We start from the raw sequence: 17,343 nt of genomic DNA on the forward strand, positions 1-17,343 counted from the left end.
ATTGAAGGCAGCAGTGTCCTCTGTGGGAGATGTTTTGGCGCTGTAAAGCTGCGTGTCTTGGGTATCTGGCGCGGTACCCTGGTCTGTAGTGTCTACCATGCCTGATCTGGGTCCTGTTGCTCATCAAGAACGACATCCCCAGGGTAAGCGGTATCATCGCCCATGTAGTCCACTGCGTCCGTTTCGGAAGGCGTAGGAGAAAAGGACTGGGGATCCCGATAGGAGGTTTGCAAGCGTTCATACAGAACAGGTTCCGACTCTTGCTGGCAATTTGTGCTTCAGAGGTATTCTGTAGGAGTCCAAGCCCTTCTCTGGCGTGATCTTCCGCTTGCGTAGCATCAGTCTGCCAGTGTTGACGTCGATGAATTGTGGCTGTGAAGGCTCAGAATGTGTGTGTCCAGTAGACGGGGACTGTGTTTGGCGGACACGTGTTCGGATCTCGAACATCTTCGGCGCCGTGGATGGCGGCAAACCAAAAGTGATGTTGGTTGGCGCCGAGGGTGCTTTTGGAGCCTTGTCCGTGTCGGTGCCCGACGTGGATCGGAGGGCTGCCCGTTCCCTGATGCGTTGCAACGATGCCGCGACTTGTCGCACCGAGAACGCCGAAGGTTCTTTGGTTCTGGTCGATACCGTGGAGGTAGGCGTCGACTGTTTTGGAGCCACGGGGTCATCGATCAGAAGACAGGTATCGACGGACGTTGGAGTCGACGACTTTGCGTGTGCCGCCGTCTTTGATGTGGACTCAGATGGAGCGGCCATTTTGACTTTGGTGGTCGGGGCCGACTGCTTCGGTGCCAGGGGCCGAGGCGCTTTTGTGGGACTGAGGGCCTTCTTTTTCGGGTCGGTACCGATATCTGCTGCAGTGAGTTCGGCGCCGAAATCCCTCTTAGTGCGTTCGGAGCCGACTGCCTTTGCTGGCGTCGAAGGAGTAGAGGTCTTCGAAGGCTTCGAGCCGATCACAGCCAGTTTCACTTTTGGTTTCGGTGGAACTGGTGCGACGATTGGTTTCGGTTTCGTGGAAGGGAATCCAGTCGTCTTTGGTAATAATGGCTCGTGCGGGATGTTCGAGGCCGGGCCCGAAGAACTTTGGGATTGATGTCGGGTAAGGCCTGGAGGCGATCCCTCGACCTGAGCCGTAGAATGACGCACTTTGACGGCCTCCGTATCGACGGGTGGGCCTGGCTCTTCGCTAGAGCTATCATCTTCGGCCCCAAAGGCCTCATCGTAGTCTCCTACCTCGACTACTTCCCTGTGAAAAAGCACGTCATCGTCGTCTTCCGATCGGGAATCGTGTTCGGCAGCGGGGCTGGAGTTTACTTCTTCCATGCTCTCTACGTCCTCATCCTCGGTGCTGAAGATGTTGGCCGGGGCAGGCGCCGATTGCTGCGCTTCTAATCTCGCTGCCCGTCGATTCCGGAGAGTCTTCTTTGATCTGAATCAGGCACAGGCCATACATTTCGATTCGTGATCCGGTGAGAGACATTTGTTGCATACCGGGTGGACGTCGATGTGTGGGTATTTGGCGTGGCATAAAGGACACCGTTTGAATGGGGTCCTCGATTCCATCGTCGATGTAAGTTCGATGTTCGGATCAAACGGATCCGAAAGGCTGGAAGAAGTTTCTAAACTAATCAAGAAAGCAGTCGATACCGAACGGGAACAGTACCGACGAAAACTAAAGGCCTTTTGGCCTTAAACTGAAATTTCCTAACTTGAGCTAAGATAAGCACATCCGAACCCAATGGCGGAAAAAAACAATCTAAGGATGGAGAGGATGCCCATGCGCACTGTGGTCCAGGGGAGGAGTCACCTATCTCGTGATACTTCGTAGACTCTTCAAGGACAACAACGTGCAAACATCCGGACCCAACACTAGGCGGCGATCTATGCACAGATATGAATTCAGCAGCCCACATGCCTCGAACCAATAAATCCATCACTGGAATCAGTGTGGGGTTAATAGGAGATGTTTGATAACAATTATCCTTGGTTTCAGTGTAGCGATCATGTACTGGGGGACTTGTTTTCACCAGTGTCCAGTACATATCCTTAAGATTGCTTCACTGTTCACTTGCAATGTCTATGAATCGACTTGACATCCCAGGGGCATATCTGCTCATGCAGATATATCCACACAAGTAATATAATGCAAACTGCCTTAAGCTGTAGGGGTCACTAACATTGTATTATAAGCAGATATTGCATGCATGGCACTCAGGTGTGCCATGTAGGTCTTCACTTTTATCTGTACTATGTCAACAGCTTGCAATGGCAGTTTGCATGAGTGTGGTGAGGGGTCTCTTAGGGTGGTACAATACATACTGCAGCCCTAAGGGACCCTCTTTAGTACCCAGACCCTAGGTGCCAGGGGTACTATCTACTAGGGACTTACAGGGGTGCTAAAGGTATTGCCAATTGGGGAACAAATGTACAGTTTTAGGAAAAGAGACCAGGCACTGGGGACCTAGATAGCAGAAACCCAATGCACCTCTGTAAAAATAGAATCAAATACAGGCAAAAAGTGGGGGCGGCCACGTCAGAAGGGGTACTTTGCTGCAGTAGACACAGGATCACAAGGCATCAGTGGTGAAGAGACTAGTCTGAAAACAAGTGGCTTGCTAAGGTAAAGATTGGCATTGAGGTCTTCCGAGCTGTTGACCGATCATAAAGTGGCTTTTGAGAGGGTTTGCAGCCCAGCCCTTGCTCGAGACCTTCAATGTTTCCCTTTTGACTTATTGCTGTTCTGTTGATCTTTAAAGTGGGGTTTGAGCAATCTATGCATCAGTTCAGTCGGAGACTTCAATCTGGATAAAAGAGGAAGGGGAAACCTATGCTGTTTCTTCATCTCATATTATGCAGTGATCTCTGTTGAAGAAAAAAGTCTTCTAAATAATAACTTACAAATATTTCTAGTAGGTGGCAGAGATTTCAACATTCTGGTTATTGTTAAAGATAATCTAGGGAAAACAAAGGTGGAGCAAAACACCGGAGAAAACTGTATCTAAGGCGAAAGCCAGTAAATACTGCAATACATTCCCCATTGGTGATGGAGAGCAGATGTAGGAGGGGGGACAAAAACCTTCAGCAGTTGCTGAAGGCCGTCTTGAATAAATTTGAAATCACCTTGTAAGGAACCCATCCAGATGAGTGCTAAAAATAGAGCATGAGCTGAAGCGAATACAAATGCTTCTTCAAACATGCAGTTTAAGTATCTGAAAATGGTCTATGAAAGAGCAGCTTAGGACCCTACAACTCACTATTCCAGCTTAAACATCCTCAAGGTGGATAGGGACAGGTTATAAAACTGCTAGGTATTTAATGTACCAAGGTTTTTTCTATGATCAATATTTGAAACAATTACTGTAAGAAAGATTCAATGCATGAAGGCCACAAAATGAACGCTTTGCTGGAGATTGACCACACCTACTTATACACAAAAATGAACTTAGGACCAGAGATTGCAACATGCTCCAAACATGTCTTTTGCCATACAAGAAAGTTTTAAAAGTAAAATAAACAGCAATACAGTCTCAGAGGATGAAGGAAATTAATGTAGGTAGGCTCTGAAGGGGCACATGCAAACCCTTGGACCATGGTGGTGGACTGGGCAGCACAATCAGATCTATACGCGTCCATATTTGCAGTTATCTACAAAGATTTATAGATCTTTAAACCGGCTGTGGTGTCACTGGGTGAGAATTAATGGGTGTACAAATAAAAGTGATATAACATATATAATTTCAACACTGGTATTGTAATGCACGTTTTACTTTTTGCTCCAAATATCTGGAATTCAAACATTGGAGTACTACTCACAACCTTTCTACCCTCGATCTCAGAAAAATCTTTGTCCACGCCCCTTCAACTATCAACACAATGTGGCCTTGAATGTTTTTTTCATACACATTAGCCAGTCTTTTGTACAACATCCCTTGCCTACCAATACTCTGGGTTATTGTAAACTTGATAATTAACCAACGAGCTTCAGAATCTCCATAGTCTGACACAATCATAATCAAGTACACTATAGTGACATTAGGAAAAAAACTAAAATAATGTCCACTTTGCTTGAAAAGTGAGATCCAGAAAGATTGTATTTTTTTTTTATTAGAGCTTTCCAAAATAGACCAGGAAGGCGGAAACCAATGGTAGGATTGAACAACATCTTTGAGATAAATGTACAACTAGTTCACCCAGACAGAACTCCTTTCCATAGTTTGGTTATGTAGACAGACACCGATCAGCAATCCGCAATCTAAACTGGGCATGTTTTAAGTATCGCATTTTATTTCACAATCCCTTCTATTGTATCCAAAATAGACCCGTCATTTCCTCTAGGCACTGTATCAACTTTAAATCGTTCAAATGGCAACTTTCTCTCAGACTTATGTTAATCCTCTTAAATACTTCGTAAATCGGTCAGTCTCTTGACAAATGAACCTTGAAATTCTCTACCCAAGCAATCGTGATGCTCATCTACATTGTTATGGCAAGCTGGGTGTTACAGTATTTGTACTTGACTGTAGTGATGTGTGATGCCATCAACAGCCCAAATGAGAGTACACTGTGTGCAACTGAAATCTTACAAGGGAAGAAATTTTTCCTAAGAAAATCATCCCATGGCAGCAATGTCTTCGGGTACCTGAGACAAACTTTGAATGTCAGCCGTTACTGCCATCTATGGAGGTCTCTCCAAAGAACAAACTATTAAAGAAGCTTACGAGTCAGGGAATGTCTCAAAGAAACGAAATAGCAAGGGCAAAGAGTAAGCAATGCAAGACTGACCCTTATGGCACAAAAGCACCGAACCAAAAATGCCAGAAGCAAGCAGTATTAAGGATTAGAAGCATTAGATGCTGGGCAGTGAGCAATTAGCAAGATGCCCATAGACGCAAAGGCATACAACACCCATGCACAATCCTTAGCATGTATACAGATCAAGCCAAGGCCAGTTATTAAATAAAGAACAAAACTGCACAATAATCAGACAGAAATCTTATGGAAAACGGACAGTGGTTTGCATCTACACAGAAATAAGTTAGAAACCTATGACATCTACAAAAAGTAATGAATCACTGATACTTTGCATATCTCAGCTAAATACATCTTGAAAATAATCTCCAGGGTATTCCCCGAAAATTGTAAAATTAGCTTTCAAATGTATTCGGTATGATACAGCCATTAAAAGTGAAGCACTATAAGAATGTGTATAGCTAAATATCGGTTAAAATAATGAAATGAAAAAAACATCGTCTTGAATGAAAATGTATACACAAAGGACAACTCTTATGGGCCAAACCTATTGCACAGAACAAAATCAGTAAAGCAATTCAAGTTACAGTCACTAAGTATAGAGCTGGGATTGCAGCGAAGAGATTGAAAAAGGCACAACATACAATCACATCAATACCCTATGCATCTGTTCTTCACAATACTGGAGAAAACCAAGGGAAATGAAATGCAAAGTTGGTAAAAAATAAAATCGAACATAATAGAACATTGATAAAAACTTGCATACTTTAAACAGTACATCTAAGATGCTAAATTTCTAGCAGTTTATCGAGAGTGCCTTCAGAAGCATCCGCTTGTTGCACGCCACTGGGTATGTGGTAGCATTAAATGCTACAAAACTAAAAGGCTATGATCAGAAACTAATACTTTTAAACAATGGTGAGTAGAAGTTGAAGATATCTTTATAATGAATCACCAAAACTAAACCTCAATTGCAAAGGGTCTATTCTTTTTCAGAAAAAAAAAAATATGAGGAAAAACAACAAGCGTACTGGACAATAAGGAATATTGCCTAACTAGACAGTGCAGTAATAACTTTAATTTCTCTTGCCTTATCAAAATGATTTGACACTTCTGAAAAATCCAAGGACTAAAGACACCCGAAAAATCGAGAAAAATATTAGAACTTAATTTCATCATGCAGCCTAAATTGTTGTCAATCAGAGCTGAACGGTGTTCTGCTGGTTTCATCACCATTTTCAATAGCACATCAATCAAGAAACCTTCACTTGCAGAATAGAAATGTAAGAATGCAAGAGACTGCAGCACACAGCAAGGCCTTTCAAATAAATACAGTAAATTGTGAGAACCACAGTGCGTGTTTGGGTGTATAGTCTACCAAAGCACATATGCTGCACAAACAACAACCTAAGTCGCACACATTTTTTTTCGAGAATCTATCTGAAATAGCAGTATTTCCCAAGGTTCAAAAGAGTAAATTAATAACACTCACATTTGAAGCGCTGCATCATCAGAAACAATGGATGCCGAGCATGTTCACAATACAGAATCCAAATCTTTCACTCTAACTGAAAGTGCTGGAGCCTAATGAAGCAAGTCCACAGCAACAGAAGGCATTCAGGTACGAGTACGGGTTCAACAAGTTCATCATTATAAACTGTATTTGGTAAGAGGTGGTCCCATAAGGCAGATCCAAGTCAGAATATGAAGAAAAATTTGAACATATGAATCCAGCTTCAGACAATTTCAGAAGCATTGAACAAATAGGTCTGCAAAGGTCAACTGAGTGTGCAGTTGTGTAGCAAGAGAAATATCCAGATAAGATGTGCGACGTTCCGGTCCAACACGGGCGTCAGGAAACTGAAGTTACTTGCTTCCCAATCCACTGATTTGCAAAGCTTTTAATCGTGCTCAGGCTCCAACGTGTTGGCCTTGAAGTGATGAAACCGGGCTTGTAGGGTGAATAAACTGTTGGCTGCTTCCAATTTGGAAAACCTCGAACACTCAAGAGTTTGACCCAAATAAGATTTAGTATAGCCCTACAATTATGGTTCCATTGTGATCAATAATACAAAATAGGCTATTACATGGAAGACTGCTTCACAGGTAGCAATGGCTTACATTAGCCAGGCTTTGATTATCCAATTTTATCTCCAACATGTAACTACATTTTGAAACGTGTAAATATTCCCTTGAGGTTCTGAAACAGATGCTTAGGAACAAGCTGACTAGAGATGGAGAACTACACTACTTTTACAAGAGCAACCCTACAAAGAACAAAATAGGATTAAGAGCTTGACATTTTACAGTGAGGTCTCCAATAATGAAAGAGAGGGGGCAAGGCTGGTCAAGAAAACATTGCATTCAATGCCTAAGTGTAGCTGACAAGTAGAATTTGCTAGACCGCTCTTGGTTTAAAGATCTCCAGCTGCAACTCAGCAGCAAGGTGAAACCACAAACAGAAGTGTTTGAACTAAATCAAGTAGGAAAACCACTAGTGGACAGAGGCGATCCAAAATAGTTATCAAAAGGCGATATTTCTTTCAAAGAAAAAGCATTAGCGCAACATGGTTCCTAAATCAGGGTAAGTTTTGAAAAAGCAGTATCTGCAATTAGCTTGGAGTGGGCGATTGCTTGCTCTAAACAGGAGGAGTGGTGGACTTAATGACCGCACAATTTAAAAGAATATCTAAACTAAGGGAAATTCTAGAGGTTAGATTCAGGATTCTTACTAAACATTCTACAGGAATGGATTAAAATAGAAACTCAAAAAGCAGACAAATTCTGTGCCAGGGAGGTGTATAGGGTAGTAGGGATAAAAACGACATCTAAGACCATTTAAGTGATGAACAAAGTATTCAGAATTCAAAAGTGATTTTTGGAACTCCATGGAATACAAGGGAGTTATTTAGTTGTAGTTGCCTAATACTTTTTTATTAATGAATTGTAAGTGGAAAAGTTAATTAACCTTTTCTAAGGCCTCAACAAACTGATCACTATCAAGGGTCGACTAGAAGACTGGGTGAAGTAGCCAAATAACCCATTTACCCATGCACCCAATTTTGAAACCCAACTCCATTCACCCTCAGCCCAAAATAAAAAAGAATCCCAGAAAAGTTATTAAAGGAGTTCAACAAGTAGAAACGCTTCGTACAGCACAATTGTAGTTATTGGTGTCCCCTGGGACAGACACCCGTTGGGTTTGTCCAACATATAGGCATAGAACCATGTTTTAACGCGCCTCTACACAATACGCCTCCCACACCAAAAAAGTTTTGCAAATCGCGGTTTAAAGGTTCTAGGGGTGTTAAACCTATTCATTCCCAAAAACCCACACATCACAAAGTACTTCCTGCTTTTATGAGGCAAGTAACACCTCACTACATCAGTCACAAACTTCGATGTATTGTTTAACAGCTGACATCCCAAGAGTTTCCAGCCTCCCTGATAAGAATAACTCCTGAAATACGGTAAATCACTCAACTTAATGCTACAACAAGCAAAGTCTTTCTATTCGCAATATTCTGTGAAAGAAAGACCATAAGAATCTAGAAGACAAATTCACGGTGGCTGCAGGAAGCCAGATTCAGTCTGTAAATGAAACACTAATGGCAGATGCCTGAATTAGGGAATCTAAAGTCTACTTCCCATTCCCAGCAAATGTCTCCAGTAAGAGCAATCCTTGGATGACTTTGGCAGTTTGATTCATAATCCTTTTATTGTTTCTTTACATATTTACAATCATAAAACAAAGTTAATACATTAATTAACAACAAAAAATTCTCTTGAGAACAAAGGGCGTCCACTGGAAAATGTTTAATGAGGCTTGAAGCACAGGGAGTATGAGAAAAAATATCCTACACTAAACCCTGCAAAATTAAAAGCCAATGTGTTTGTGAAATGCAACCAATTACAAGACAACCTGAAGCACACATCTCCTATACTGAAGGAGGCTGGGGAGCAGCTCCCCATTCAGAGAAAGGAGCTATAGTAGCAGCAGTGAACAGGTTGTTTCTTCTTGGGCTGTGTGTGAGACACGGAGAGAAAAACTCATTTGCAATGAAGCATCTGTCCAATAGCAGAGGAGCCCAACCCATGTAGTTTGAAGGTGTGTATTTATAAGACAAATGGCGTACAAACAATTTTTCTGGATAACCACGGATCATGCTAAAAGGCTGAATTTTGAAGTGGATATCATTTAGCACATTAGAGAATAAAAAGCATACTAGGCTTTTATGTCCCACAAAGGCACTTAAATGGGAGTGGAGAGGGGATGGATGAGAGCAGGTTAAGGGGTGAGACCAGGTCAAAACTAACATCTCATCTTTGAAGAATTACTGACAGAATTTAGCCCGAATACATATTTAAGTAAAGTGCCTATTTATATCACAATGTATGAGAATATCCCCCCTATGAGAAAATGTAAGTTGGGTTGGGACTGTTGCAAAGGACCAGAGAAGCTTGGCATCTATGGAAAGATGTGAGCTGCGTCCAACCACTTTTGTGACTAAGCCTAAGTGGGTGAGAGGGTATGAGACCAACCTACAGTCATTTCAGTAGTTTGCAAAATGGGGTACCTAGACGTCCTGCAGGCTACTGACTGCACTACATTGATACCTATGCGAGAGTACTATAGGCTTGGGCATCTCAGCAGCCAAGTTCAATCTACAGGCGGAGGTGCCCTCAGCCAAGTAACAACTCTGATAGAGAACCCAAAATCTACAGGACCGGTAAGGTGCTCTTTGCTGGCACTTTGATATATCACAAACAAACTGGTTCATTGATACATGTTAAGAAAAACATCTAGGCATGTGACCTTTATAAAGTATACTGTTCCAGAGTCCACTAAAAATTTCAGTCCAGGACATCTCCACAGTAAGTCTCCACCCATTTTCACACTAACCTGCTTGAAGGAGATACCCCCCACTTATTTTCACCCTGACCCTTTCACAGTTCTGGACAATCTTCGAAACTATTGGAAATGCAGACTCACAGGGAACATGGCGGGCCCGTACTGGAAGGTGCTGGGCAGCCCTGGTACCCCTGTGTAGTATGGCATACTGGCGTAACTGTATCCGGGTGGCAGAGCCGGGTTCAGGAATGTCTGTTGCGTTGTGTGGTGGGCCTGGCTGGGGCTCTGCTGGGGCTGGGCTAGAGTTGTAGCAGGAGCCGGAGAAGAGGCATCACCACGCCCAAACTTTGAGAGGTCACCTGGAACACAAACACAAAATAAAAATAGAATAAGTTTAAGAATGCACCAATCTTTCACCATACCACATTTCAATGTACACCCATTGTACATATATATTTTTATATTATACATGTTCGCATTCTTTTATTGCTCAAAATGCAGTGGCAAACATTCAACAGTGAAAAATGTAATGTGTAACAAATGTCACATTCCTGTTTAAATATTTCATCATCCTAACAGCCCAAGCCACTCTGTAGAGCTTTACCGATATCAGGCAAACTAGGTTTATGCTGTATGGATTAACATATTAAGCATTAATATACAAAAGATGCAGTAAATGAAAAATCGTATGTAGAAAAGAGCCTCTTGTATGACCAAGGCCTTTTGACTTATTCTACTGATTTGGCTTTAATGCACTTAGACCAGCTGTCCAGGCCCCAGTGCATGTGCTCTGACCCCCAAAGAATGTGTAAAGGTGGGAAATACTAGACTGGCTCATTTAAAGTCTTTATAATTCCCTAGTATATGACAAGAGGTAGCCAGAAGAACAAGTTACTTACCTTCGGTAACGATATATCTGTAAGAAACATTAGTTAGATTCCTCACCTTAGAATATCCCCAGGCGTCAGGCTGGATCCGGAAAGATTTTTTGTCAGCAATACCCTGTGTCGCTAGGTGTCATCTGCGGCTCGGCGTCATGCGCCGGAGTGACACAGTACTTAAACGCCGCCCTCGCGCGCGGACGTCCGTTCTTGTACATAACTTTCCGCGCCAGGAACACAGAGCCAGGCAAGAGACCGACACTGGTGCCAAAAAAGTCTAGGGCCCTGAAAAGGAGAACCTTAACCCTAGATGTCGGTTCACAGAATGGGGAGGATGGGTGGGTCGGTGAGGAATCTAACTAATGTTTCTTACAGATGGAATATGCTACTTACAAGTATGCATCTGTTCTTGGCATGTAGAGCTGCAGATCTACACACTTGTGCATAGATCACCATCTGGTGTTGGGCCCGGATGTTTGCAGTTTTTCCTCTTGGAAAGTCTTTGGAAGTCACGAGGTCGGTGACTCCTCCTTTGGATCGTATTGCGCATGGGCTTTGGCTCCATCCTCAGATTGTTTTTCGCCAGCAGGGAAATGGAGCGTAGTAATAAACAGTGAAGATGCCCATGTGTGTTGTATCTAAATAAGATGGACTGGAACAGATAAAGGTAGCCGGGGAGGCGTGTGTAGATCTGCAGCTCTACATGCCAAGAACAGATGCATACTGGTAAGTAGCATATTCCGTTCGAGGCATATGAGCTGCAGATTACACACTTGTGCATAGATTATATAGCAGTACCCACCGTTAGCGGCGACCAACCGTATCTGTTGCAGTGGTTTGAAATAATGTTTTGAGTACAGCCTGGCCCACACTAGCTTGTTGCTTAGTTTGCACATCAACACAATAGTGTTTAGTGAAAGTGTGCGGTGTTGACCATGTAGCTGCTTTGCAGATATCATCCTAGAAAAGCCATGGAAGCCCCTATTTTACGTGTAGAATGGGCTTTAGGGGGAACGGATAGCGTTAGTTTTGCTTTGTGGTAGCAAATCTGAATGCATTTGACAATCCACCTAGCTATCCCAGACTTGGAGATGGGGTTGCCCTTGTGTGGTGGAGAGAAAGAAACAGTGGTTTGGTCTTACGGAAAGGTTGTGTTCTCTTGATGTAGTAGAGTAAGCCTCGTTTGACATCTAGTGTGTGTAGAGCTCTTTCTGCAACAGTTTGTGGTTGCGAGAAGAATACTGGTAGTTCTACAGATTGGTTTAGGTGAAAAGGAGAAATGACTTCAGGGAGGAATTTTGGGTTGGTACGGAGAACAACTTTGTTATGGTGCATTTGTAGAAAAGGTTCTTGAATGGTAAATGCTTGTATCTCACTGACCCTTCTGAGGGAAGTGATGGCTACGAGAAAAGCGGTTTTCCAGGTTAAAAATTGGAGTTCACATTTGTGCAATGGTTCGAAGGGAGGCCCCATTAGTCTGGTGAGAACGATATTTAGGTTCCACCCAGGTGAGGGTGGCACTCTGGGGGGGAATTATTCTTTTAAGGCCTTCCATGAAGGCTTTAATGGCAGGTACTCTAAAGAGTGATGGATGTTGCCTGTTTTGTAGGTAAGGTGCTATAGCTACGAGGTGCAGGCGAATGGACGTATAGGCTAGATTACACCTTTGTAGGTGGAGTAAGTAGCCTATGATGTGTTAAATGGAGACGTCTAGGGGATTGATGGTGTTGTGACAATAGACAACAAAACGTTTCCACTTGGTGGCGTAGCACGCTCTAGTGGTGGGTCGCCTAGCTTCCTTGATGAAGTTCATACAGTCAGGGGGAAGATTTAGATAACCGAATTCTAGGACTTCAGTAGCCAGATCGCAAGGTTGAGCTGAGCTGGGACCGGGTGTCTGATCTCTCCAGGGTTCTGGGTTAAGAGGTGTGGAGAGAGGCGTAATTTTTGGTGCGGTACTACAGATAGTTCCAGCAGTGTGGTGTACCACGGTTGTCTGGCCCAAATTGGAGCTACTAGGATTAGTGTGAGGGAGTGTTGCTGTAGTTTGCGCACCACTAGTGGAATGAGTGGGAGAGGCGGAAAAGCGTACGCAAATCTGCCTGACCAGTTCATCCATATCGCATTTCCTTTGGACAATGGGTGTGGATATCGGGCGGCGAAGATTGGGCATTTGGTGTTTTCGTGGGTGGCGAAGATGTCTATCTGTGGATGCCCCCACATCTGAAAGTATGGGTGTAGAACTTGTGGGTGGAGTTCCCACTCGTGGATTTATTGTGTTTGTCTGCTGAGCAGATCTGCCATAGTGTTTTGGACTCCTGGGACATACTGAGCTAGGAGAAAGATTTTCTGGTGTATGGCCCATCTCCATATGCTCTGTGCTAGCTGAGAGCTGTGTAGAGTGTGTGCCGCCTTGTTTTTGAATATAGTACATGGCTGTCATGTTGTCTGTGCGGATTAGGACTGCCTTGCCTGAAATCTGTGTTTGAAAAGATTTTAGGGCTAAGAAGACCACTAGTAACTCCAGATTGTTGATGGAGTAACTTTTGTTGAGGTGTCCATGTGCCCTGCACGGTGAGATGTAATAGATGAGCTCCCCAGCCGGAGAGCGATGAGTCTGTGGTTAGTACTATCTGGGGAACCGGGTCCAGGAACGGTCGACCTGTGGAAAGGTTTGTGGTTGTCCACCACTGCAGAGAGTGATGGGTGCGACCGTCTACCAACACCAGATCTGTTAATTGACCCTGGGCCCGGTTCCATTGGCGCGCTAAGCTCTCTTGGAGAGGACGCATCTGGAGTCTTGCGTGAGGTACCGTGAGGTACTATGAAGATGCAAGAAGCCATCATCCCCATTAGTTGCATAAACACTCGAGCTGGAAGGGAGTGTTATGCCATGAATTTTGCGCGTAGAGCCTGAATGCTTGTAATACTGGCAGGATTGGGGTAGGATAGCGCTTTTGAGGTGTCTATGGTGGCACCAAGGTATTGTTTTATGTGGAATGGTTGTAGATGGGACGTTGCGTGGTTTACTGTGAAGCCCAGTTGGTGGAGTAGCTGGATGGCGGCATGCGTGTGTTGTACACACTGGCTGTATGAACTGGCTTTTATTAGCCAGTCGTCTAGGTATGGGAAGACATGGATGTGTTGTCTCCTTAGGTGTGCTGCCACTGCTGCTAGGCACTTGGTGAACACACGTGGTGCTGTTGTGACTCCGAACGGGAGTACTTTGAATTGGTAGTGTTGGCCGTCCACTACGAATCTGAGGAACTTCCTGTGAACGTCGTGCACTGGAATGTGGAAATAAGAGTCTTTTAGGTCTAAAGTGGTCAGGAAGTCGTTTTGGGAAAGCAGTGGAAGTACCTGCTGAAGCGTTACCATGTGAAAATGGTCTGAGTATGTATTTGTTTAGGGGCCTGAGGTCTAGGATGGGCCGCAGAGTCTCGTCCCTTTTTGGTATGAGAAAATAGAGGGAGTAGACCCCCATATTTCTTTGGTTGGTAGGAATGTGTTCTATCGCCCTTTTCTGTAGGAGGGAGATTACCTCCTGCTTTATTAGTGTTAGATGTTCTTGTGACATTGGGCGTTGTCTGGGTGGGATGTTTGGGGGGTAGATATTAGTTCTAGGCAGTAGCCTGACCGAATTATTTGTGTTACCCATTTGTCTGAGGTGATGGTGGCCCAGACAGGGAGGAAATTTTTGAGTCTGCCCCCGACCGGAGTGGGATGGTCTGGGGGGGGAGTGGAGGGAAGTCATTGGGTAGGTGCGGTGGCAGAGCGGGCGGTGTTTGTTTTGCCTCTGCCTTTGTTATTGTTGCCCCTGTAGTCCGCCTCTTTGGTAGCCCCTTGTAAAGGTGGACTGGGTAGGGGCCTTATATGAAGTGGAAGCAGTGTCAGAGGAGTAGCCTCTGGATGTGCTCCGAAAGGAAGAGCAGCAAAAGGAGCGCCTGGGAGGGTGCGATTGTAAAGCTCCCATGGATTTTGCCGTGTCAGTGTCTTTTTTCATCTTTTCTAGAGCCTCATCCACTTTGGGGCCAAACAGATGCTCCTGGTCAAAGGGATGGTTGAGGATGGAGGCCTGTACCTCCGGTTTAAAACCTGAGATCCTTAAACAGGCATGGTGACGGAGGACACTAGTATTGATGGCCTTGGAGGCTGTGTCTGCTGCATCTAGGGCACAACGTATGGAGGTATTAGTAATGGTTTTGCCCTCCTGAATTAGCTTGTTGGCCCTAGGTTTGTATTTATCAGGGAGATGTTGCATTATGGCTTCTAATTCGTCATAATGGGCCCGGTCATACCTGGCTAGTAGCGCTTGTGTATTAGCGATATGCCATATGTTGGCAGCTTGGGATGCAGTACGCTTGCCTGATGCGTCCAAGAGTTTAGATTCTTTGTCAGGTGGTGGTGCTTCGCCTGACACTTGGGAGTTGGCCCTTTTACGTGCTGTGGACACTACCAGAGAATCTAGTGGTGCTGGCCCTCTGATGTAAGAGGGATCTATAGGGGCGGATTTATATTTCTTTTCAATGCGCAGGTTAATGTCCCTGGCTCTGACTGGGTCTTTAAAGACCTCTGGCGCATGTTTTATAACTCCCTTGAGCATAGGCAATATGGAGGTAGTCCTATGTGTGGTGTCAAACACATCGAGGAGGAAATCCTCCTCCACAGGGTCGGTATAGAGATCTACCCCGTAATAGTGTGCCGCCCTTTGTAGTAGATGGTTGAACCCCAGTGAGTCTTCTGTTGGGGAAAGTCTGGAAGGATAGAGATCATCCTGTGGGACGTTAGGGATGTCAGGGATATTATAATCGTCCCATGGGTCTGGGGAGCCTGTGGAAGTGGGGTCCCCTGTAGGTAAATCTTGGGGCACGTCTCCTATGTCATCATATGGATCCCCCTGATCATCATCATCATCATCCAGAGAGGGTGTTGGGGAATGACGAGGTGGGGCGGAGACGGTGGAGGAGGGGAAGGTGGAGGTGGGGAAGGTATTCTGAAAGGAGAGGTAGCAGAGTCCTTCCTCTTTGGAGGTGGAGGCGGAGCAGGTTTAGTCAGCTGTCTCTTTTTGATGGAAAGCATCAAATGTCCGGTTTTAGGATCCTTGGTTAGTGTTTTTTGTAATGGATCCGGTGTAAAAAGTTCTGGTGATGTTGGCTGGTCCGTCGGCGCCGAAGGCGTCTGGGCCGTTGGTTTTTTGGCTTTATCCGCGCTGGTTCATTGTTTGGAACTATGCTTGGAAAAGTCTGATTGTTTGGTCGGCGCCGAGGTGGATTTCGGCTTCGAAGTGTCAGTGGCCTTGTGTGCTTTTGTCGGTGCCGAAGATTGTGTCGGCACCAAGGAGCTGGAGTTGGTTCTCGACACAGAGTGTTTCAGTGCGGGGCTCAGTGTCGAAGCGGAGGCCATTTTCTTTTTCGGTGTCGAAGAGTGTTTATCGGCACAGACGGTGGGCTGGCTCGAGCGGCCCGAAGTCCTAATCGGCTTCTTTACCGGGCCCGAAGGTGCGGTGTGGGAAGCATTGTCTTTGGTCTTGCTTAGGCCCAGAGGCGAAGGCGTGACCGATACCTTTTTCGGTGCCGGTGGGGGGGGCTAGATTAGTACTCACGACCCTCTGTGCCGGAGTGATGTCCTCCACATCTGAATCGTCTGCTTCGGAGGCGCTGACAAGTCCCTCGTCGGTGTAGTGTTCTTCTGGAGCGTCGACGCCTTCCGCGAAGACGTCGTCCGGAATAGTCATAGACGACGTGTGCCATGGTTCTTCTAGCCCTTCGGTCTCGAATGGTTTTCTTGGACCAGAAGGACCTACACGCTGGACAATCTCGAGCCTGGTGTTCAGGGGAGAGGCAGAGATTGCATACTTCGTGGAGATCGGTGTGGCGGAACTTGAACCCACATCGAGGGCACTTCTTGAAGGGAGTCCTTTCCATTAGCCAGGACCGGAGCTTGGGAGGCCCGAAGGCAGTTGTCGACGACCAGAATCAAAGGTTTTTGCCGATGAGAGGCGCGTCGAGTGGGGAGATCGCGATCGAAAACAATACCGCGAGTTGGGGTGAGGATTGCGCATCGAACCGGAGCACGAAGATCACGGTGGCGGAAAAAAACAATCTGAGGATGGAGCCGAAGCCCATGCGCAATACGATTCAAAGGAAGAGTCACCGACCTCGTGACTTCCAAAGACTTTCCAAGAGGAAAAACAACTGCAAACATCCGAGCCCAACACCAGATGGCGATCTATGCACAAATGTGTAATCTGCAGCTCATATGCCTCGAACATATCGTTACCGAAGGTAAGTAACTTGTTTATCTGAAAGAAACACGTTAGATTCCTCACCTTAGAATAGATACCCCAGCAATTCCAACCCCGGTGGTGGGTCTGCGAACCAAGATCACACCATAAAGTCTAGGAGAACAGAACGGCCAAAGAAACAGTCTCTCCGGACTGGGCTGTCCAGGCAATAATGCTTGGCAAACGTGTGCAGCGAGGCCCACGTTGCTGCCTGACCGATGTCCTGCAAGGGGACTCCACGACCCAGGGCAGTTGTCGCCGCCGTGGCCCGAGTGGAATGGGCCCTCAGCCCTACAGGAGGTTCCTTTTTAGCCAAGGAATAACAAGCTTTGATACACAATACGACCCACCTAGAGATGGTTCGCTTGTGTACCGCCCTTCACTTCTTAGCGCCCACGTAGCCCACAAAGAACTGGTCATCCACCTGGAACTGCTTGGTGCAGTTCAAATAAAAGGACAGCCCCCTTTTTGGGTCCAGACGGTGGAGCCTCTCCCTCTTTTGAAGGATGCGGAAAAAAGGTGGGCAACGTGACACTGTCCAATGTGGAAGGCAGTCAACCACCTTAGGAAGAAAG

General features: G+C 45.4%; 1 protein-coding gene across 39 annotated transcripts in view; it reads right to left on the minus strand.

Annotated features, from left to right (window-relative positions):
- Window positions 1-17,343, minus strand: part of UBAP2L (ubiquitin associated protein 2 like) — a 658,575-nt gene that overhangs the window by 282,518 nt on the left and 358,714 nt on the right. For all 39 annotated transcript variants that reach the window (XR_014972277.1, XR_014972273.1, XR_014972279.1 and 36 more), the window contains one exon: window positions 9,746-9,963. Coding sequence is in view for 24 of the 39 variants with exons in the window: in XM_085638880.1 (XP_085495006.1) it covers window positions 9,746-9,963 (218 nt within the window). In the remaining 15 variants the exon portion in view is untranslated. The remainder of the gene's footprint in view (window positions 1-9,745; window positions 9,964-17,343) is intronic.

This window comes from Triturus cristatus, chromosome 12, assembly GCF_964204655.1.
Source record: "Triturus cristatus chromosome 12, aTriCri1.1, whole genome shotgun sequence".
NCBI lineage: Eukaryota > Metazoa > Chordata > Amphibia > Caudata > Salamandridae > Triturus > Triturus cristatus.